The sequence below is a fragment of the Chrysemys picta genome, chromosome 3 (assembly GCF_011386835.1).
Source record: "Chrysemys picta bellii isolate R12L10 chromosome 3, ASM1138683v2, whole genome shotgun sequence".
In the NCBI taxonomy this organism is placed as follows: domain Eukaryota; kingdom Metazoa; phylum Chordata; order Testudines; family Emydidae; genus Chrysemys; species Chrysemys picta.
The window spans coordinates 202,612,874-202,637,026 of record NC_088793.1 but is presented as its reverse complement, the minus strand read 5'-3'; the positions used below and the strand labels follow the sequence as shown (position 1 = coordinate 202,637,026).

At 45.7% G+C, this 24,153-nt stretch overlaps 1 protein-coding gene across 2 annotated transcripts; it reads right to left on the bottom strand.

Annotated features, from left to right (window-relative positions):
* Positions 1 to 352: 352 nt before the first annotated feature.
* DSTN (destrin, actin depolymerizing factor) lies at positions 353 to 14,508 on the bottom strand. Of its 2 annotated transcripts, none has more exons than XM_005287451.5 (4): positions 14,230 to 14,508; positions 3,290 to 3,597; positions 2,929 to 3,005; positions 353 to 1,475 (listed from the first exon to the last, which is right to left on the bottom strand). In XM_005287451.5, the coding sequence occupies exons 1-4, from the start codon at positions 14,230 to 14,232 to the stop codon at positions 1,366 to 1,368; spliced, it is 498 nt and encodes a 165-aa protein (XP_005287508.1). In that variant the 5' UTR covers positions 14,233 to 14,508; the 3' UTR covers positions 353 to 1,365. The 2 variants fall into 2 exon arrangements, with proteins under 2 accessions (XP_005287508.1, XP_065445883.1); XM_065589811.1 differs by having other exon boundaries at positions 14,011 to 14,294.
* Positions 14,509 to 24,153: the final 9,645 nt, after the last annotated feature.

Below are 24,153 nucleotides of genomic sequence, written 5' to 3'. Positions count from 1 at the left end.
GACCAAGTTGCATGAGTACAGCAAGAGAAGAGCACTGTGCACTTCCTCACTCATCCCAAGTGAGTAAATGTGTAGGTCATGCAGGGTTTTGGCTTGTACGGCCCTGGAATACAGTCCCTGCTGTACACCTCCCAAGGTACATCTAATGCCAAGCGTTGCTATTAACCCAGTGGAGAGACTCCCTGCTGGAGCTTGTTAGGGCTGCCAGCCCAGAACATAGGTTAGTGCATGAGAAGTGCTATAGATATGCCCTATACAATTGCACAAGTGACAGTGGCTGAGAGACTGGTTAAAAGTCCTTCCTTTATACAGCTGATTGGTTAAAGGTAAAACTTGGAAGCTTGATGGTATATTTGGGTGGAATGGTCTCTGCATTTATTGAAAGGCAGTTGCAAGTAATATGCTTTGAAGTCCGACTACAGATTTCTACAGAAACAGGGTTGAGAAGTCTCTACAAGTCCCTACAGCAGTTTAGCTCAAACCAGTGTAATGAAAATGGCTTAATTCCAAGCTTGAGAAACATGGAGTAGTTTACACATCCCTATTCCACTGGCCTGAATCAGATCAGAGGTTCAGAACATTGCTTAGGTGAGTTAAAATGGCCCCTCCGGAACCCTCTCATCATCATCAGCACAAATGAAGTAAGAGCTTCTGATTGACATTTAAGTTGACTTTTCAGTATTGGTGTACAAGTTTGATTTAGCAGAGAGATTTAGTACTATAGTGCAAGCTCTATGAACACAGAACTGTTCTAAATCAGTTATCAGAATGCACAACAAGGGAGCTTTCAGACACTAAAAAGACCATGAGTTTACAAGAAATGGTTTAGGATTATTTCCCTAGGAAAGGGTGTGTTTTTGTACTTTGATTTTAGCTATTTGCTAGGGTACACCAGAGTGTGCTGTGTTTAAACATAAGAGGAGTTTTGAGCAGTACACTGAAGGGTTAAGATGACAGACAGCATTCCTTTTAGCATATGACATTTAATAAAGTTGTATTAATCTTGTTCTAAGACACTAGCCAGAAAGAAAAAAAGCTGTGACTTGGCTGATGGCTACAGAAAAAATTTAAGATTGTGATGTTTGCTACATTTTAGATAATCTCCCCCTCCGCCCCTCACTATGCAGTACTGAAGCCAGAGTTCAATATTAAACTGGTTTGTGATAAGACTGCTCAGGCAAGAGAAATCCTTAAATTTGATTTATTTAGGATCATTTGTACATAACTACGTCTCCAAAGTCTACTTCATTCTACAAGACAGACAGCTTCCCTACCATTAGTGAAACCCTGGTTTAGAATGTTTGCTTTACATAATTGATATATTAAAACATGGAATGCTTGTGGAGTTGTGGCACTGTATGGCATCTACACAGGACATCCTTCAAAAGCTACGATTAGGGAGCCTCCTAGCTTATCGGCAATGTAAGCTCGGTTAAGGTCTTCTGGCCCATTTGCTTGACATTCGTGCTTTATGCCTAGAAGAAAGGCAAAAAAAATTCAGTGATTCACAAGTTCTCCCATATGCTAGTAATTCTCATTAGAAACTTGTATATGTAGCTAAGAGTGTCTGAGCAGGTAGTCCAACAATTCACAGTAATTCAAGCACATCACAGTCCCGTCTAGAATGTTACGAGTCCAAGGGATTTAGGTGCTCAAGTGCCATTGAATTTCAGTATCAGTGCTTGCACATCACTAAGTACTCAAGGCATTTGGACATGTTAGGGCATTGGATACTTGAACTGGATATGTATGTTTTGGTCTTCCCAGTTGCAGATTTTGCTGGAGTGAAGCTGGGAGTTTCAGCATTATAAAAAACCCATTGAAGTGGCACGGGACCCTGGATGTGTGCAGTTGAAGAGCCATGGACTAGGTAACAGGGAAGCCATGCTCACAGAGAGGGATTAGGGACTGGGGATCTCAAAAGCAAGCTTTTAATAAATGGCTAAAAAAGCCAATTCAAAATAGATACACAGACCAAATTCAGTAAAGTAGTGAAGAGAAGCTTAAGTCACCTCTCTGTACCAGCAAGGCCTTGCTAGTTTGGGGAGGAGATGACAAATGCACTGGAAATGGCAATATATGTGCTTCTTCCTATGGAGGGCGGCGTTACTCCTGCATGTACTACATTCAGGACCACTCCCTGACCAATGCCAATTTGTTTTTTGGCCTGTGCGGGCTACCTGTGAACCCCAACAGTTCAGCACTGCTGCATTCTTGTCCTGTTCTGCCCCTGCAGACTAGTGTACGCCTGGAGCAAGTTTAGGCTTAGGTGCCAAAAATGTTAGTGAGTTTACATATTAATCAGTGGAAAAATTTAGGAAGCGTGAAGGTGAAGATTAAGGGGTCATAATACAACAACAAACATCAGGGTATGCAGTCCTGCTCCACTAGTGATTACTGTCGCTGACTATGCCTTAGTAACCCAGGATAGCATCTTGGTTGCTTACTCTGCTACCTCACACACCTTTAAAGAGCAATGTCGTAAGGTTTGCTATAGAAGGTTCAGTATCTCACTGAATGCAGGATTGAAATACCCTGAGCCACATGGACAGCTGCCAAGATCCAATTTAGTAGTAAAATTTTTACACCCCCCCCCCCATTCCCAAGTTATGCCATTGAACACTAATCAGAACAGTGTCTGTACTTATTTCCCCCCCCACATTTTGAAAGATCTGCTCTAACATGGCATGTTGGTCTTGGCTCACTTCAAAATGCAGTTCTACTGCACATGCAATTCGAACACTTTTTTGCTATGCTGTGTTTTAATCATGTTTCAAGAAGTTTCACTTGCTAAGTAGTCATCTTCAACTGGTATTTCTAAATAAACACTAGTCAATTAGCAACAGTTAAGTCCTGTGTGTCAGCAGTTATATGGTACAAGACAGATTTAATTGGGCCAAGTCAGGAAGTGTTGCCTGTATTACATACCTTGAAATTTCTTTTTGATTGCATCCTTAGAGCTTGCATAGATCATCTTACTCTTGAGAGGCGCTTGGTCTGGTGCCCTAGTTGGATATACCAAGAGGAAAGTAGTTAAGACAATGATGTTCAATATCCAGATATTGAATCTTAAGACCTACAGACTCAGGTGACTGAAGCAGTGGCCCTACAAGTTTATGAACATTTGATACCCACCTAAACTGCATGCAATATATTGGACCAGATGAGTGTGTCACCACATTTCAGTGTCTTACACATTAATGTAGACCCTGTGTACAGGCCAGGCATGTATGTACATTGGGTAAGCCAAGAGACCAAGTCACACATATAAACCACATTTCCAGCTTACCATAGGACGAACATCAACTCTTCTTTTTTTGATTCCTTTGTTTCAAAGCTTGCATCATACAAGGCATAACGGCAATCCTTTTCAGGGAGCATCTGCACAAACTGCTTGAAAGGATCAGAAACTGTTACGCCAATATCTCCCACCAGGATTTCTTTGCCTTCTTCCACAACAATGCACTTTTTGTCTTCACTGAGACAGAAGATAACTGCCTTCTTCCTTTTCTTGATTTCCTCAGGCGTGGAGCACTTCCGAACTTTCATGTCATAAAAGATACGGCATACTTCATCAGCCACTTGTACTCCTGATGCCTATGATAGAAAATGCTTTAAGTCAATTTCAGTCCTGGACTAGGCACTTAATATAACTCCTACATAACCTCACCATAATGCATTAGGCTGATGAGGCTAGAAGACAAGCAATACTTCCTAGAGTATCAAAGTATTGAGTGGCAGATACAGAAAGCCTGAAGTAGTTAACTCCAGAAATTTATACAGGAAAGACAGGGTCTAAACTAAGTCTTCTATTCTGGCTACAGTTTGATTTTAAAATCAAAGTTCCTAATGCACATAAGCTACGTTTTTGAAACCTGACCAATGGGGAAGGAAGATCCTACTTGCACTGAAGGCTTTCTACTGAGGGACAGGAACTTGTAGCTCCAGAGGTCTGTTTAACTGACAATCTTGAAGTGAATGCTTATGTCTGATCTTTTGGAAACACCAAAAGTAGCGTTTACCAGGCAGTCATTTTGAGACAATATTCTTTAGCTATTTGACAAGTCTTAACTTGCCACTATTTTGGCTAACCATTTCTAGCCTACAGGAAAGTAAAGCGGCGCTATCAGATTCTACATGTATAGTCACATGTGGGGATCAGGTTTAGAAGTGGTGTACTGGAGCAAAACGTGTTTATGAAAAATGCTGGATTTTAGGCTCAAGATCTGACTAGAGTGAGTGACAAGTCTGTGTTGAAGTTACTCAAAGAAAATGTCATTTTTATTAAAGGGTTAGTTAGATCTCTGGAAACTGGTTGATAAGTGTCCTAGTTCTTTGGTTTGCTGCTGGCTCTTAGTTAAATTAAAATAATCCAACAGGGAATTTTGACTACATAGTAGAATCCTCTTACATGGCCCATCTATGCCACAAACTTAGCCACATCAGGGGCCTCCCACATAGAGAGACACCAAGATTTAAAGGTAAAAGACATTAAGAGGGAATAAAAGGAACTATCTAAAATAAATAGACTAAAAGCCTGCTGCTCCTTCAGAACTGAAGGATGTTTGGGGTTATCCCTACTGTTATATACATACTCTGTGCAGTAGATGCATGTGTGGCCCCAACAGCTCTAAGTTTGTCCATCAGGGCATACTTCTCAAGAAAGTTGACAGTGTGGATCATCCTGAGGTATTCCCACATAGATATCATTTAGGCTAGAGCAGCAGAAGATGACTGCTAGACATGCTTCAGTCTAATCTATTCAAAATGATACATGTTTCAGTGTAATGAGCTTGCCATATTTGAGTGTTAAACCTCTTCATCCTTGTAATGATTTGAGAAACTACAGGTTCACACATCTGACTTCAGCACCTGTGAGTGCCCTTTGATTATTACAGTGCCCTTGGTAGGCTGCAATATTACACCATGTTGTGAGCACCTAAATCAGAGTTACCAAACAATCAAGTGCAGCTAGTGTTACAAAGCAGTTGATTAACATTTAGGACTGAGGTTAGAGAAAGGTTTCTTTTGTATGCATTTGACAGCCCTGTTTATCTAGAATATTGCCACTTGTTTGTAGGGGTCTTTCATAGCAAGAGGAGAGAAAAATATTGTTAAGAGACATGATAGTTCAATTGTAGCACTATGGAAGTCATTAAGAGACTCCAGATGCAGTGTTTAAAGTCACTGGTACCAGCTTAGATGGATTTCAGTTTGGTACCCATTTAAGGTAGTTACTCTAATATGACTAACATGGCACCTTCTTACTCACATCTGCTTCAGGTGTGTATTTTAAGTCTTGTTTAATGAGGTATTCTTGCAAAGGAAGAAATAAAGCCATGCTGTCTGTGGCTTTGCACTAAGAGTTGTTTAACATCATAAGAACGGCCGTACTGGGTCAGACCAAAGGTTGATCTAGCCCAGTATCCTGTCTACTGACAGTGGCCAATGCCAGGTGCCCCAGAGGGAGTGCACCTAACAGGCAATGATCAAGTGATCGCTCTCCTGCCAACCATCTCCATCCTCTGACAGACAGAGGCTAGGGACACCATTCCTTACCCGTCCTGGCTAATAGCCATTAATGGACTTCACCACCATGAATTTATCCAGTTCTCTTAAACGGTTATAGTCCTAGCCTTCACAATCTTCTCAGGTAAGGAGTTTGCACAGTTCTAATCTGTTAGAATGCACTGTGAAAGCCTACTGATGAAGCAGAGTTGCATGGTTGTCACCAAGAGCATGATTTGAAGACCCCAGAGGTGATAAAGCCTGCAGTATCTTTATTAGTGCACTGAAGTATGAAAAAACAAAAAAAACAAAAAAAAAACTTGCCTTTCAGATGCCAGATTGAATCTGCAAGGCTAGCAGTAAGAGACAGTACACATCATAGGGAAATTGAGAGGGAATAAAGCCCTACTTTTTAGTGAGACAAAGAACCTTTAAGGATTTAACTTGACCCCCTTGTTTTCCCCCTCCCCCCAAGCAAGAAAATGAATTGATTCAAGCTACTCAGCTACTAAACTGTAGTCTCACTGAATACATGTTAATTCCCTTGTTCAGACATCTGCCATGCTGGTAGATACCACCTGAAATCTCGCTCATTCCCTGTAGCTAGGATTTCTTCATGTGAAATCTGAAGTGCCATCCTGAGAGCAGCATTTAGAGATAAACCATCCAGAAGTGGGCAACAGAATCGGTTTCAGGATAGTCTACTATGTAAACATTACAGTAGGCACTTACATTTCCAGTTAAAGTTGCAAGATGCTTCAATGTTTAGAACTTGTGGCCTATTAAATTTGAAATGGACAGTACTCTTCATTCCCTACATTACAGATGTAAGTGGCGAAAGCCATATGGCTTCTCTTATGAGCCCTCAACCTTGGCTCCAGCTCCCACACTGACCTGTTTTCCTGAACCCAGACCTGCTAGCAATCTTACTGCTATCACGTTGGATAAAAACACTTAACCCTAGAAGACCAGAGAAAAGCTACAGTAGAGCTGTGAGTCTCAACAATACAGCCAAGAGCAGAAGATTCTTGTTTATTGCGTAGAGCCAGGAAACAAGTAGTTTCCTTACAAAGAAATCCAACACATCCGGCAAGTTATTGAAGATTCAAAAAGGGTTAAGAGGGTTAAATTTGGAAACTCAAGTTGATTGTTTAACAACTGCTGTTGAACGGCTCTCTCCCAGAGGATGTAAGCTTTGCACCAGCCAACAGGGCTGGGTAAGTGTTCTTTAAAGACAGTTTTAGTTGAAGTAGGAAGCTACAGTTCTATGAAAGCACATGCAGATTATTGCAATGGGGATTACTACTTCCTTGGCCCCAGACTTCTGCACATCTTTTAGTTAAGTGAGTTTTCCCAGTCTCCTGAACAATGGATTCTTTGGAAGAGAAAAATTTCCCCAGCATTTGGAACACTGATCTTCCATAGCTGCTCACTACTGGTGTTCAGGTCAGAGGAGTGCATATTGCACACATCAGTATTTATGCGGTCTTGACTAGGCAAACGAAATGGAGCAATGCTACGGTTAACACTGCAGGACTAGCACAGATCTAGTGAAAAAAACTCCATTTTATTCCATCTTGTGCATCAAAATTGTTAGCCAAGTTCTAGACTTATGGCTGCTTATTTAAAATGTGAAGCTGCTGGTACTTGTGTGAGGCAAGGCCAAGCCACCACTGGAATATATTCTGATTTATCATATAGACGAAGACCAATTTTGACTCTGATTCCCAGAACAAAGAACAGAGGCATGAGTCCAGTCTGATCTGCTTCTACAGGTGCCCACTGCAAGAGCCCTCAAGCCTGTTAGAGCATTTGAAACCCCTTCCCCACCTTACTAGCAACCCTATAGAAGGAGGAAAGGAAAGAAACCATCTCTCATTACAAGGGTGGAAGAACCTAGGAGAGAGGGGGCCAGGTGGTAAAAATGCAAGAAGGAGGAGACACAGGAAGAGTACAGAGTTCTTTAAAAAGGATAAAGTTCTACATTAGTTAGGAATAGATCTGCAATACTAATTTCCATGCAACATGGATGTTATATAATGGAAAGCATGAAGGGAAGCATGTCTCATGGGCTACTATTAAATAGCACAATAGTTCCCAAACTGCAGATTGGGAGTGGGGTGTCATGAGATGAGGGGAAAAATGCAAGAAAGCGTCAGAGCAAACAGCTCTCACAGCAGTGAGGCAGCGCCAGCTGCTACTGGATCAACAAAGCACTCACAGCAGCAGCTGGCCAGCTAGGCAGCACTGCCGGCTACCAGAGCAATAGAAGCACTCTCACAGCAGCATGCCTTCTATGGCCAGGAGCCAGTCACACAAGTGGAGGTGGAGGATGCAGGAGCAACATGCTGAAATTGGAGGGGGGCGGGGAGAGAATCCCTCCCTTCCAGCACACAGGGTAGCAGACCAAATAAAGGGATCTGACAAGCTGAATGCGACTCAAGCCACCAGCTGCCCATCCCTTTTTTGGCCTGGTGCTCCTGTGCCCTGTTCAAGTGCACCACATACACTAGTTAATTCAGGCTTGGCTGCCCAGAGTTTTCAAAGTAGACTGTTAAAATTGAGAGTTCGTTTGTGCAAAGCCAACCTGAATACTGAGTTCCAGAGGTGAGCCCAGAGGGAGCTGTGGCATGAACGTTTGCGAATTCTTGCAACACCAGCCTGTACACCTGTCTAGACTACTGCAGGCACATGAGGTCTGCTAATATACAAGAGATGCATTAGGTAACAAGAATGCATGACAGTGATGCAGCCCATTTCCCATCTCTTTTCTGGGAAGCACTTTTCCTACACCTTGCACGCTGATGCTCTGATGTCTTGTGCTAGAGGAATGCCTTAACTACCACTATGTAGTGAAAGCAAGAGACCTTTCCTTAAAAAAAGTCTCCCTCCTGTCCCTCACATCCCATCTTGATGGATGCAGATAAAGGTTGTACACAACAGCCATGTCAGCTTCCCACATTTTGCTTTCTTTAATTATATTCAGCAAGTGCCCTAAAACCTTGCACAAAATCTAAACTAGAGTTATTCCTTTAGTACAGTGTTTTGAAGTTACAGAGGCCCTGCAAGTTGCCACCAAAACCTATGCATTTCTGCAAGGATATTAGTATTGGGAAGAAAGCTTGCATTCAGAAAACAAGTTCAAGATAGGATACACATACCAGACATCTGGCAGACTGGATTTATAGCACATAATTCTGCATTCCATTGTGTCCAAAGTTGTATTGAAGCTAGTGCTTCCCAACAAAACCCTGGGCTATGAACCTTAGGGTTTTCCTTTAGTATTTGATATTTTATGCCAAAAATAATAAAAAAGCTTAATCTTTCCCCCTTCTCAACTGCAGAGGAGCCAAGAAGCCTTTAAGCTACTTGGGAGTTTTGCACGAAGATGATTTTTTTTTGGGGGGGGGGGGGGGGGGGGGAAGAGGAGGAGGAGAAGAGAAGGGAGAGACCAGTATGGATAACATGTAGGTTCTCTTCCTCCAAGGCCAGCAGTATAGAACCAAAAGCCGTAATATCAGTGTTAAACTGGTTAACCATATGTAAACTTAACTGGTTACATTATTCTTGAGACCCAGGTCTTGATGTAAGATTTTGCTTTGTTTGGGAGCTACATTAACTGCATGTATGTATGTGTTCTAAGCAATGTGGACTACCTATATACCTAACTGAGTGAAAATATTTGCTTCTTGGAAAAAAGCTTCAGTTCTTACTTAAGTTCAGTTGTACACAGAGCCTGAAAGCTACATTCCTCAAGCATGCCTAGCCAAATATAGAAGGAATGAGTAGAGACAAACAAGCTGATGGAGGCTGTGATGAACTGATTTGGGGAAGACTACCTTGCATCAAGCCAGGCCCTTGACAGGTTAGAACATGATTAAATAGTGACAAAAGTCTGTACACAATATGGTAAGTAACTTGTTATAAACTAGTCTACGTTGTAGTATAGGCAGGACCTCAGACAGGCAGCTGTACCTCAGACAACTATTCCTACACAGTCCAGGAAGTCTAAATTTCTGCAAAAGGGTATTTAAGATATGATTGTTTGCATATCACATTTAAGGTAACTGCCGTTAAGTGTGAGAGAGACCATTATTTACAAATCATAAAGCAGCAAGAAGTACAAAGTTTTTCTGTACATCATATCCTAGCCTGGCTGGCATGATTTGCCTATCGAATAAGTCACTTTGTATTAATCTAGTCTCTTTCCAAACCAGAGTCAAGTCTCCATCCAGCCTTGTCTACCAATAAGAGATCTTACTAGCCAGACAAAGGCAGAGGAAGATTAGGAAATAGCTGGAATAGAAACCCTTCCCTCTGAATTCCTGGAGTTACTCCATCACTCCTAGCTGAAGGAATCCACTTCCATCAGCTGGATCATGAGGTCAGTCCCTGAAGGTAGTCAGAGACTGTATGGCATCTCTCCAGTACCCACTGGTGTGAAGTAATCCCAGCCCATGCCAGAGAAAAATGAGAACTGTAGCACCCAAAAATGGGGTGTAGAGAAGAACGCTGTTGGAATACATGAGTGCTCATGCTGCTCTGGAAGAGGATGCAGGGTGCAGGTAGAAGAATGATTTAGGGCTCTTTTACAGATGTTAGGCTTCACCATAGGTTAGTCAGCAGGCCTCTATTGCTCATGAGGAGGAAGTTCTGTCTGAACTGTCCCTGGTATCTAAAAAGATTGCCTTGGTAGCAATTTACAGATACCCAGGGATTTTGGTGTGACCCTAGAAACCTTTAGGGCATGTAGCAACTCATCTGAAGGGCATAAAAGATATGGTCCTTTAAAGGTCTCCCCTTTTCAGTTATTTGAATTTCTCTGAATCCCTGAGTATTGTAACCAGGATGCCCTTTTCATGGCGATAGCTGTAGAAAGAGACAAGACTACTGTATCAGAGACATCCAGGGCTACTTGGAGCGAAGTTCTGGCTACCAGTTGCCTCTCAAGTAAGCCCCAGCTTCCCGTGGGAGCTTGTCAAAGAATGGTGATACTCTGGAGTGTACGCAAGGACATGCAGAGTGCATGCCTAGTCCCTAAACACAGCTGGTCAAAAGCTTCCTATCACACATGATGTCAGTACATCACAAGGTAGCCCACAAAGTCTATAAGGTAATCTTGGCAGAATTATGTTTATTTAAAAGCCATTGTTGATTTTTTTTATTAACAGTTGTGGGAAATCATGGGGCTCAGAATTAATTATGGCAGATGTTGAGATTAAGGTGTCCAGACAGCAAGTGTGAAAAATCAGGACGGGGTGCAGGGTAATAGGAGCCTATATAAGAGACCCAAAAAGTCGGGACTGTCCCTATAAAACCGAGACATCTGGTCACCCGAGCTGAGATTCAGAAAGTAGGTATTATTGCTGTTAACGCAAAAATCACAAAAAAATAAATATTCCTAAATCAAGCCAAGTTTGAGAAGCATTTCCCACTTTGCCTATATGTAGATCTCAATGGAAGTATTTTTGCCCATTTCTATGTATGGCAAAATTAATGTTTACCAACATTTACTAATAAAATGTCTAATCTTGCCAAGCCTAGTTATAGGCTTTAAGAAATATTAGCCAACGCCTTTGCAAAAAAATATACCAAGGTACTCTGAAGGCTGTTTCAAGAGTGAGAAAGTTTCTAGAGGTCATTAGTCAAACGCATATAATGTTTATGAGCTGAGAACACAGATCTTGTAAGGTGCAGTAATCCACACAGGAGGACAACCCAGTGCTCTACAATAGGAGCACTACAGTCTTAAAAGCATGTTTGTCTTTTGTTGGAGGCATCTTTAACTTGGACCTTGCTCCAACAAGGAGGCCACCATCACGAAAACTAGTTTCTCATGAAAGATTTTGGGACCTTATAACAACTCTCAATCATACATTGCTATGTTAGAAGCAAACATTAAGCTTGTACGGCGTTTCAAGATTCAAGTTTAAAGATCTTCATCAAATACAGCAATTCTAAACTGGATTTTCCATGCTGCAGTACAGGTATAGACTTGATTGAACAAGCCAGTTTCAGCATTTTCCACAAAGAACAAGAGCCAACAGATTTGCACTTATTTTTTTAATTCTCCTTTAAAGAAACCTCAATGTTTAATATCAAGTTTAGTCCAAATGAGAACTACACATTCTTAAAATGTACTGAAAAGTTTAATTCAGTAGTTTCTGAAAGTAACTGTCAGAATTTGAGTTCCTTCCTACAGTACTCCCATTAGCAAGATCCTATCTTGTAGGTGCTGTTGTAGACAAAGATTTCCTCTTTAACCTGTTTTTACAGGAGGCAGTGAAGGGACAGTAGTGCACTCCACTAACAGGCCGTGCACAAAGCAGTTAAGTATTTTATTAGCTATATAGATGGAAGTGTTTGGAAAGCTACTATTATATGCTTTGTAGCCCTGTTTTAAATGAGAGTAAATTAGGAACAGACTCAAATTAGCTAACATTTGTAAATACTAATCTAGACAATTCAAATATTGTTCCAGGACAAGTGTTTGTGGTTTATCCTAGGCTCAGCCTAAGGTAGCATTTATCAACAGAGTAGCTAACAACGTAGTTGTAAACCTCATTAGTTTGTGGCCCAGTAGCACCTCAAGCTCTACTGCAGACAAAGCCATAAAGGTGAATAGCAAAGCTAACAGAAGTTGAACTAAGCCCAAAGCTAATGCCAACTCTCCCCATCCCACTCACAGAAAACCCTTTCTGATTTATGAAAGTTACTCCTATAGCAGATTAAGGACGGGGAGAGAAGCAGCAAGTCAGTGTCTATTCAGCACATTTCTATATTTACTTCAATTTTTATTTTCAGCACTTCACTGTAAAGCTGCACTACACAGACCAACAAAGTATGGCAATACAATCTTTGTCTAGTAGGTACATCAGTTAATAGCCTTAGAGTTTCAATGGAGGGGCAGCAATAAAGAGGTTATGCTTGAGAGTTTACTATAGTAAAGTTGATTTACCTCTCACCCTTCTATTGGCTATTAAAAGTTGATTTCAAACAACAAAACTGATTAATTAGAATCAAAGAGGCTTGATCACCCCACCCAGTATACTGGAACACACAGTAATAATTAATAGAGAGAAGTGTTAGTAGTCAGCTAGAGATGAGAAGACATTCTCTGGTGAGTCATAGTTCTGGTTTTGAGACAGTCATTTCTATGACAACACAACATACATACAGCTTTCTAACTTCACTATAATCTCAAATGAGAACAGAAACAGCTTTGAGGAAGAATGCTCTTTAAATAGGTTTAATAAGTTACAGACTAGAGACTGCCTGGTTTAACACAGGCAAGCATTCTTTTGGATGACCTCTGAAGAAGTCCTTTTGTAGTTAGATGCTAGTTTTCTTTAAAAACAGATTTCAACCAGATCAAGTTTCATAGTGAACTGTAAACTGAACCACCTATATTCAGCTGAAGCAGCAAATCAAGGCCTCAGTACAAGTTACCATCCCAACATGTAACGTCTCACCAACTAGCCTTTTCAGTAGGAGTCTACTAGCATTAGGAAAGTCACAGCCTAGAAACTTTTTAAAGTTTAATTCCTTCTTAAATTCTGCATAGCTAATTACATGGGTAGCAAAGGGTTTTTTTTTTAAACCTGACAAGTAGGGTATTCATTAACCCCCCCCATAACAGGTGATTAGATTTTTGCCTACAGAGTTTAAAAGTTTCAAAATTAAGTTGTATAAGTTTAACATTGGGCAATGAACGTTACTCTCACGGGAAAACCAAACCCTGAAGTCAAGTTTTCACATGTACAGGAGGAGACGGCTGAAAGCAAATAAGCCCCTGGATTCCTCCCAAGTCAGCCCTTGTCTGAGAGGGCCTGGAGACGTCCCAGCTGTCAATGCGCAAACGACCCGTGCCAACGCCTTACCCACCAGATGTTAGCCTGGGGTCAGTGTCCCCGCAGCGAGGTGCCCGGGGCACAGACACCGACCCTGCCACGGGAGGGGGGGCAGCCAGGCCAGCGCAGCCCGCCACCAACCGAAGGGTGAACATCTCCCCTGCCCCCACCCCGGGAACGGCTCCAGCCGCGTCCCCACGTGCTGCCGGGGCAGGTCCCGTCCGCACAGGGCAGCCATCGCGCGGGACCGGGAGAAGCGCGCGCAGGGGGGTGGGGGGAGGACACGGGGGGGCAGTGACACCTCCGGCTCCCTCTTCCCCCGCCCCTCCTCTTCCAGGCCGCCGCCCTCTCTGCCCCCCCCGGTACCCAGCCACAACCAACGGGGGGGGGGGGGGGGGTTGGCGCAGGGCTGCGCCGGGCCGGGCCGCCGCTCCGCCTCACCCCCGGGGGCGCCCGCCAGCTCCCCGCCAGGCGGGAAGGGCTGGGCCCAGCCGCAGCGCCTCGGAGGGGACACGCCCTACGACGAGGGGAGGATGGAAGCCTGAGGAGCCACGCGGAGCGGCAGGGAGATGACGCTGCGCGCGCCCCCCACCCCCAGCCGGTCGCGATGGACGCGCCGGCGCCAGCGCGTATAAAGGGGGGAGGGAGGTACCATCGGCTGAGGAGGGGGTCGCCGAGCCAGGGAGCGGAAGGCTCCATCGCCCCAGGCTCCGTGGCGGGCGGTACCATCGGCGAGTGCGGGGGGGGGGGGGGGAGGTGGAAGAAGCGATGGAAGGGGCCGGGATACGGCGGACGGTGCTGTCGCTCATGAGGAGGGTGGGTAGCCAGTGCACAGCCCGGGTCCCCCGGCGGGCGCTGCCCGGATTCTCACCATGGTCTCGGCGGGGCTCGGAGTCCGGGGAGCGGCTGCCTCACTCGGTGCTGCTGCTGGGCGAGGCGCGGGAACAGGAAGGAGCGAGAGAGAGGCGCGAGCCGGGCGGAAGCGCTGCCGACGTCACGCCGCCGTGCCTGGAGGAAACGGTTGCTATGGGGGGGGAAGCCCTGCTGGCAGCGCTCGAACGCGACCTGCTCTGCGCCGCGCTCTGATTTCCACCGCCCTGGGGCGGGGCCCTTATATCGGGAGGAGGGGCCGGCGGGCTGCCAATCAGACAGGGCGCTGCCAGGTGGGCTCACGTGCCCGCCAGCCAATGGCAGGGCCGTTGGAGGGGGCTACGTGCCCCCAGGTGAGGCAGAGGCCGGCAGGGAGGGAGGAGAGAGAGACGCTGGGGGAGGAGGCATGACGTGGGGGGAGGCAGGGTGGAAGCAGAGATGGGACTGATGGGAGGCAGGGGTGGAAGCAGGCAGGGAAGGAAGTAGGCAGGAGAGGGGGGTGGCAGGGTGGAAGCAGTCAGGGGAGGGGAGGCAGGGGTGCGAGGGGAGGCAGGGTGGAAGCAGGCAGGGCAGGGAGGGGGGAGGCAGGGTGGAAGCAGGCAGGGCAGGGAGGGGGGAGGCAGGGTGGAAGCAGTCAGGGGAGGGTAGGCAGGGGTGGGAGGGGAGGCAGGGTGGAAGCAGGGCAGGGAAGGGGGAGGCAGGGGCGGGAGGGGAGGCAGGGTGGAAGCAGGCAGGGCAGGGAAGGGGGAGGCAGGGTGGAAGCAGGTAGGGCAGGGAAGGGGGAGGCAGGGGTGGGAGGGGAGGCGGGGTGGAAGAAGAGATGGGACTGATGGGAGGCAGGGAAGGAAGCAGGCAGGAGAGGGGGGAGGCAGGGTGGAAGCAGGCAGGGTGGAAGGAGGCAGGGGCGGGAGGGGAGGCAGGGTGGAAGCAGTCAGGGGAGGGTAGGCAGGGGTGGGAGGGGAGGCAGGGTGGAAGCAGGTAGGGCAGGGAAGGGGGAGGCAGGGGTGGGAGGGGAGGCGGGGTGGAAGAAGAGATGGGACTGATGGGAGGCAGGGGTGGGAGCAGGCAGGGCAGGGAAGGGGAAGGCAGGGTGAAAGCAGGTAGGGCAGGGAAGGGGGAGGCAGGGGCGGGAGGGGAGGCGGGGTGGAAGAAGAGATGGGACTGATGGGAGGCAGGGAAGGAAGCAGGCAGGAGAGGGGGGAGGCAGGGTGGAAGCAGGCAGGGTGGAAGCAGGCAGGGGCGGGAGGGGAGGCAGGATGGAAGCAGGCACGGAGTGAGACGAGCAGGGAGTGTGAGGCAAGGAGAGAAGGGGAGGAGAGAGGTGGGGGAAGCGGAGGAGGAGGAGGATCATCAGTGAAAAGATGTGGGAAGGAGCCCTCATTTTTACCTACTTTGGTGCGATTATAGCAAACCACCCCCCTATTGGTTCAATCCACCAGATTCGCTGTGTGCTGTAGGGAAACCCTGTGTATTTCTTCCCAGAGGTGACTTGGCAGCTGCAGAAGAAGCAGTAGCTCCACTGTGTATGAGTCAGACTCAGTCTGAGTCATTTTTGTTTCAGGTTTCCAAAACAACACGGGGTTTGTTTTTGAGACAGGAGAAGTGAGAGATGGCAGAAAGGTGTTTCTGAGAAAAGGCTTAGAGAAACTGCCTTTCCCTTTTTACTGTAGTGTGCTGCTGGTAAGGTTGTGTCTGAAACGTCAATCTCAAGGAAACTCTGATTTCCCTAGCGTTTCTGTGCAAGGAAGAAAGAAGGATTTCTATAACCCGAGCACAAGCTTAGTTGAAAAATGATAAAAAAAAAATTGTAAAAATACTGTAGTATTATACTGCTAATGGATCAAAAGACTATGGCTGATATTTCTGGCCCAAGTGCAGAGGCTCCTCTCAATCCAGGAGCACCACCAATAGGAAAATCATTCCCTTAGAGTCCCAGTCCTGTGTGATCATACACATGGGTGGACCCCTGTGCCTGCAGAATCCTGTAATTACTCACAAGCATAATGTAATGTTATGTTTTATGTTATGGGGGGAGGGATAGCTCAGTGGTTTGGGCATTAGCCTGCTAAACCCACAGTTGTGAGTTCAATCCTTGAGGGGGCCACTTAGGGATCTGGGGCAAAATCAGTACTTGGTCCTGCTAGTGAAGGCAGGGGGCTGGACATGATGACCTTTCAAGGTCCCTTCCAGTTCTAGGAGATGGGATATCTTAATTAATTAATTAATTAATAGTTAAGCATCTGCTTAAACATTTGCAGGATCAGGGTCTAAGATAATATATCATGCCAACTCACAGTTTTTTGCCACAGGTAGTGTAAGAAAAGTCCTACTGCTAAGGCTTGGGCTACACTTAATGTATTACTGTCATAGCTACATGTCATTCAGGGGGTCTGATTCTTTTACCAACATAGATATGCTGGTAAAAGCCCCAGGGTAGATGCAGTATACCAGTGTAAGGCCTTGTCTACACTAGAAAGGATTTGCCAGAACAGTTATACAGTACAGCTATATTGGCAAACCCTCCCTGAGTGAATGGAGCTTTTACTGGCAAAAGAATGCTTTTTAGCCAGTATAGTTTATACCAGTTCCCCAAATGAAATAAATTATACCAGCAAAGGGGCTTTTTTGCCAGAATAACTGCAACTATGTTAGGGCCTTCGCTAGCATATTGGTTGGGGGGTGATTTTTTTCATTCAAACTCCTAACTGACATAGTTATGCCAGCAAAATGAAGTGTAAACCAGGCCTAAGATCATTTTAGTACTTTTGAAAATGGTGAAAGCTTCTCTGTTAAGAACTAACGATACATACATACGACTTTTACAAAAATACAGCCCTACAACAAGTGAGACTTAGAAGGTTTGCCAATTTACCTGACTGCTCTTTGAGTGAAAAATCCATATCTTTCTAGACTCCCAAAATAAAATCCTTCTTTCTCCTTCTGCCTACCTATTCCTCCTGCCACTCCACTCCTTGCCTCTTTATTATTCTTTAGAAACTCAACTGGGAGCCTTTACTCAGGTCCCTAAATTAAACTCATCTTAAACACTGATCTAAAGGCCATTTCTTCCCTGCAAGAGCTTGGCGGGCAACGTAAGCTGCATTTCCCCAGTGCTAGTGCACCCAATAAGCACCCCAGCCTGGATGGGGCAGAGGTCAAATAAACATTCTGATTGGCCAGTGGTGCACAGCTGGCACCTTCTCATGAACTACACAGAGAATCTGATCCGATGCCCATTGAAGTCAGTAGGAGTTAATGACTTTGATGGATGCTGGATCGGACCGAGACAATCACTATGGCCATTGTGTTACGGGGAAAGGGGCGCACAGAGATATTAAGACACCATTTGGGGTTGGGGCTGAAGTGAGGTAGCTGGGGTGGGGAAGGAGAAAAAGTGATAGTTTCAAACTGTCTTCCCCTCCCCATCAAATACCTGGTATCAGTTTGTGGCTCTTTTAGACCTTTGATCTCACTCTCTACTGTAAAAGCCAAACAGGGGCTGGTTCCATATTCTGTACTTAACTTTTATAAAAGAAAATGAGTTGAAGCTGGCTTCTGGGCAACAAAGTGCTGCAGAAGGGGCAACAGAGCTTCTGGGGGTATTGCATTTGGGAAGAAGGGGCCCAAGTAACCCAAGGAACCTGAAAAAAAATAAACAACCTATCTAGTTCAAACAGTAGAGAGAAGGTATGCGTAACCCTTCCTTATTACTTTCGCTTATCTTTTCATAGGGACTGTTTCTCACTACATGCTAGTAGAAGCCCATAAACTGTTTTGTCAATGTTTTGTTAAAAAATGAAATGCAAAATAGCAATAAACCACTCTAGTATGTGCATCCTAATAGGCAATGGGTATGCTTTTCAGGTGGCTAAAGGCATGAGATATACCACCGGTTATCAAACTTTAGCAACCCGAGGACCCCCATTTTGATTTAAAATTTTTCGCGGAGACCCCTCCCCCCAAGTCCTCTGCTCAGCTCCAGGCCCTGCCCCCGCTCCACCCCTTCCCCCAAGGCCCTACACCTACCCCCACCTCTTTCTGTCCCCGCTCCACCCCTGCTCCTCCTCTTCCCCTCGTCTTTCCACCCCCTCCCCCGAGCATGCCCCATCCCCGCTTCTCCCCCTCCCTCCCAGTGCATCCTGCACACCGCGGAAGAGCTGTTCCACGGGTGTGCAGGAGGTGGTGGGAGGGAGGGGGAGGAGTTGATCAGAGGGGCCATGAACCCCCTAGAGCAGTGGTCTCCAAACTTTTGATTGCGCACCCCTATCAGTAAAAAAATTTTGAGCACGCACCCCCTGCTGCGCCGCAGAGCCGGCTCTACCATTTTTGCTGCCCCAAGCTGGGACTGGATGACAGGGGATGGATCATTCAGTAATTGCCCTGTTCTGTTCATTCTGAAGCATATGGCAGTGGCCACTGTCAGTAGACAGGATATTGTACTAGATGGACCATTGGTTTGACCTACTATGACCATTCTTACATTCTTATCTGAGAAAGAGCTCTAGACATTTCAGACAGAAAGGTGCTTTCTTCAGGAAGTAAAAAGGCTTTTGTGTCAAAATGCAGCTTATAACATCAATGGACTCACTACTTTGACTCCATTCTATGATACTTTGGCTTTAATTCCAGCTGTTGGGACTTTCTGGTCAGGCAAAATCTGCTCCAAAGCCCAGTGAACATAAGAATGGCCGTACTGGGTCAGACCAAAGGTCCATCCAGCCCAGTATCCTGTCTACCGACAGTGGCCAATGCCAGGTGCCCCAGAGGGAGTGAACCTAACAGGTAATGATCAAGTGATCTCTCTTCTGCCATCCATCTCCACCCTCTGACAAACAGAGGTTAGGGACACCATTCCTTACTCATCCTGGCTAATAGCCTTTAATGGAATTAACCTCCATGAATTTATCTAGTTCTCTTTTAAACCCTGTTATAGTCCTAGCCTTCACAACCTCCTCAGGCAAGGAGTTCCACAAGTTGACTGTGCGCTCTGTGAAGAAGAACTTCCTTTTATTTGTTTTAAACCTGCTGCCCATTAATTTCATTTGGTGGCCCCTAGTTCTTATATTATGGGAACAAGTAAATAACTTTTCCTTAGTCACTTTCTCCACACCACTCATGATTTTATATACCTCTATCATATCCCCCCTTAGTCTGTTTTCAGAAAGACTCCCATTGACTTAAATGTCTCTGGAGGGTTCCACCCCTTTCCCTGTCTTTTTGCAGTTCAGGTGGGGATGCTTGCTTACTGTATATACCTTAGCTAGTATAACTCTCTCCCTCCCATCCTCCAAGGCACTGACTCATTTCCTCCCTTTAAACCTTGCTTTTATAGACTCTCACTATAAAGTATTTCACAATGTTCTGGGCTGCATGTTCCATGCCTTACCCAAACTCCTACCTGACAATAAAGTGCCTTGCTTTTGGGCCGTGGAAATCCTGTCTGTTCGTTTTTGAAAATACTTTCAGATTTGCAGGTGCATTTCAAACATGGACCGTGCGCCTATGCAAATGGCTAATGTGCTCTTGTGACTGTTGGTTCTTAGGCTAATCACTGATGCCCTGTGCTCCCCTTTGCTAAATCCTCCTGTTCTCTTGTCATATTTTTACATCCTGATACTAAAATTCATTGCAGTGCAGTGACCACACAGAATCCCGTTCACTTCAAAGGCTTCTACATGAGGTCAGCACATATCCACATACAATGAATTGCAGGATCAGAACCTCTGACTGTAAGTTCTTTGGGGCAGGCGCTATCTTTTCATTACATGTATATATAGTACCTAGCACAATGGGGCCCTGATCTCTGACTGGCACTATTCTATTATAATATTATAACAACTTTGGGTGCTTGAATACAGGAGTTTGTTTTGTTCCGACTCCAGGGATATTGGTTCATCAGTTTGCTTGGGGTGTAAAAAGTCTCAGTGAAGATTATTTTTGACATGTACACAAATGGCTGTAAAAGCTTACAAAGACCGAAGAGCCAGTGGCTAGTATGAGGCTAAAGGAGAGTGATAAAACCTCCATTGATAGAGGTCATAGCATCCCCCAAATCAAAAGTTACAAAGGGATCAACCTCTAAATGGAAAGTAACTGAAAGTTCAATTTCAAAAACTGATATTGGAGCTAAGTTATCTCATTTCCTTTTGGCCTAGTGGATAGAGCACTGGGCCGAAACTCAGGAGACCTGGTTTCTATTCCCTACTCTGCCATTGACCTGCTGGGTGACCTTGAGAAATCACTTCCTTGATCCGTGCCTCAGTTTCCCCCATCTGTAAAACGGCGCTAATGAAACTGACCTTTAAAAGCACTCTAAGATCTGCTGGTGAAAAGGGCTATGTATTATTCTCTAGAAAGACACCATTCTTTACAGTAAAGAAAAGCCTGTCCTGAATTGCTAGAGATCAATGCCAGAACCGTGTGTACTTTGAAACTGTTCTTGGCTTCCATAGTGGGTGCAGGTTGCAGTTTTGTCATTTTAAGTATAGGTTGCACACCCACTGCTAAGACCTCCTGGGCCAGAATCTGATTTCAGTTACGTTGGCGTAAATCCAAAGTAACTCCATTGATTTCAGTGGAATCAGTCTGGATTTACACTGGTGTAACTGAGGTCAGACTTTGGCCCAGAGTTTGGATTGTAGTGGGCCTTGAATACACAGAAACATTTTTAGTGGCTAGAAGGATAAAAAGAGAACTGGAATTAGAAGGCGGCCCACGCTGGACAGCATCCTGTATGTCTGATCACGGGCTTGCATCCCTTGCTTCTCTCCTGTACGGTTCATTACATTTTGGATACATCACCTAGGTGAAATGTTCTGGGGGTTTTGCACAATGAGTCAGAGTGAAATGCAGAGGGCCAGCTCCAGGCCTCTGCACAATTTAAGTCTCACTTCAAACCTCAAAATAGGGCATAAGTATGACTTACGTCCGTGCTGCATGGGCTCCTTTGCACAGGAGTGAGTTGCACCTGAAATTCTCTTTACTCCATGAAAAGGGAAACTAGTGCTTCATGTGCTAAAACTCCAGACTTGCATTTATCTACCCATTACCGTAATATTGGATTGCTTCACAGTCTTTAATGTATGCATCCTCTCAACATCCCCGTGAGGTAGGACAGTGCTATTATCCCTATTATACAGATGGGAAACTGAGGTCCAAGGGTCTACCTGACTAGCCCAAGGTCTCCCAAGAAGTCTATGGCAGAGCAGGGAGTTAGATGCAAGTCTCTCGCTTCACAGGGTAGCATCCTACCCACTGGGCCCTCCTTCCTCTCAGCAGGTTAGAAACATTAAGAATGTTCTATTGCTTCATCCTAGCTCGAGGATCCCTTTGAACACAACACAGGTATGAGAATGTCTAGAGCACATAGCAGAATGGCTCATGCTCTTTTTGCTACAAATGTGGAGGTGGATTTTTCTTGAGGACAGTTACTAGTTGAGGGTAGTGAAAAGAAGAAGAAAGCTCCAGATGTAACCTTTTGCCTTGTTGAAAACTCGATTCCTGACTCTCACTGAGTTCCAATGGGATTTGGGTGCCTTCCTCGGGCTCTTTTGAAAATCCCAGCCTAGATCCTCAACTTCAAAAAATACACAACTAGGTCACTCCACCATCCCTGCCCCCTACAAAGCCCCTAACCCCAAAGGATACCCCCTTCCCACCTTGCCATTCCCCACCAATCCCTATGGGCTTCTCATCTCTAAGCAGATGGTTGATTTACTTTCCTTTTCTATATCCTCAGCCCACCCGGCTCTTTCAAAACCCACCTTGTGCAGGTCTCTTATCCCACAGGACTGGAAATGTTCTGTACCTCTTAGATGCCCAGCCAGGGTTATGGACCAAGGCAGAGGGGATACTTGTTTTAACTATTGATGGGACTGAAACTAGCTGATGGTCTTAAAAAGATGGTGTCAGTAAAAACTAATCTAGGGCAGAATAGCTAATAACTTTGCAAAGGCCATTGTGCCCTTGCCTTCTCTTCCATTCTCAAGGGATGATCTGCCGCTCCTTCAAACTGAAATATTCGGTGTGTGCAGTAGGAACAACAAACTTCCGGCTAATGACTCCTGAGACCAGAGCACCATCTTGTGACGTAAAACGGGGGTATTTCATGGTTTTGCCATTCTGAAATCAGTTGTGTTCACAGTTCTTGAGGGCTGATTCTCTCCTGTACCAAGACCCACCCAGTACAAGGAAGTAGATATTAGTACAGAGCTGGTTACAGCTCCTTGTCTCCATGGCATGATTTGCACTGGGTCTAGTATGAGTTAGAGCAGCCATGGGGCTGCTCTAACTTCCACCAGCTAGGTATGGTGTCTAAAGGGCCATATGTCAACAGAGGTTTGGTGCCCTCTGCCCCATTTTCCAGCCCTTCCTCTCCGACATGCTCACCATGCAGGGGTGAGGAGGGGCGGTGTACAAAGGAGCTAGCTACATGGCTTTACACCAAGTGAGAGCTTACCACATGGGGTGAGGATGGGAAATTCGCTGCTGGCCAGTTCCAAACGGATTCCAGCTCTTTTGCACTGCCTGAGTGGTGTGAAGGAGCTGACTCAAAGGGGAGATGATGGGGAGGAGGCAGTCCATAGGGAAATGATTGCCCACAACAGAATTCATTTAACTTATTTTATACCTAGGATCACTTTTGAAGTTGTCCTTTGACGCTCGGTGAAATATTGTTCTGGGTCATTGTGCAGCAGCCAGGGATTTCTCCAGACTCATGAGATGCAGGGAAAGTAAAATACCCAAGGAGAAGTTTCATGTTTTATTCTATTTACTAAAGGTAAAGCACTGGGACAACAGCAACTTCATACGGGAATTGCAACTGCTTACCCTGAGAGTGACTGTGGGCTGCGACTTTCACAGGAGTGTAAGGGAGTGTAAAGGGATTTGGGCATCTAACTCCCTTGGACTTTGAAAGTCCTACCCTGGGTCCATGGTATTTTACGTCTCCAGCTTCCAGCATGAGGAGCCACAAGAGGCCAGGCTTGGCATAAAAGCGTTGGTATTATTTTTAATGATCACTCATGTTATTATGGTCATGCCTAGGGATCCATCCAGAATAGGGTCCTATTATGCCAGGCACTGTTCAGACGCACAGTGGGTGCCAGTCCCTGCCCCAAAGAGCTACAGTCGAGACAGACAAGACAGACACCGGGTTGGATAAAGAGCTCTAACAGCTAGCGTGATCAATGCGATCGCTGCAGACGGCATGCTAATATCACCATTTTTCTTTGGGGGGGGGGACAGGGTTACTTAGCCAGGGACTGGGGACACTAGCTGGAGGGCAGGAAGGGCAGGATATGAAGGGAGGTGCAGTGAAGAGACTGTGAGACAAGGGCAGAGGGATTGAGTCAACAGCCAAAAAGCGCCAAGTGTGAACACTCTGACGGCAGCATCGGTGTTCTGCACTCCCGGCTGCTCCAGTCACAGACAGGGTCTTTCCCCTGAGCCATATGGCTGGAGGAGAGGGGCAGCTGCATGGGGCCCCGTGCCCCCACAGGAGGCCTTTCCTGTTAGCTTGGGGGAAAGGACTTTGATTATGGACTGATCAGGAGACACCTTGAATGGATCTGCTTTCCCTGGTTCCTCAAGCTCCCTTCTGGTCTGATCCTAATGGGCACTTCGGCTGGACTGATCTGCCACCCAGAAAGGAAAAGCTAGTGCCAAAAATCCTCAGCCAGGACAGAGAAGAAATGAGGATGTACTAGCCGGGGCAGATCCTCTGCTGGCGTCTACTGTTAAGAGAATCTTCCCCTTCAGTTCCAAATTCCACCATCTCTGGGCCTGCTGCTGCTCCCCTGGCAATCCGTGGCAAAACCCTCACTGATCAGGGTCAATTTCATTTTCTCTGCAGAATGGTCAGGTCAGTGGCATGTGATTCAGAATGCAGCCGATTGCCTCCTTCCAGGTGCACTGTTGTCTTCCA

Coding starts and splice junctions, on each gene's coding strand:
- DSTN (XM_005287451.5), bottom strand. Junction 3,006..3,289: donor GAGTTGATGTTCGTCCTATG/GTAAGCTGGAAA, acceptor ATATCCAACTAG/GGCACCAGACCAAGCGCCTC. Junction 1,476..2,928: donor AATCAAAAAGAAATTTCAAG/GTATGTAATACA, acceptor CCTTTCTTCTAG/GCATAAAGCACGAATGTCAA.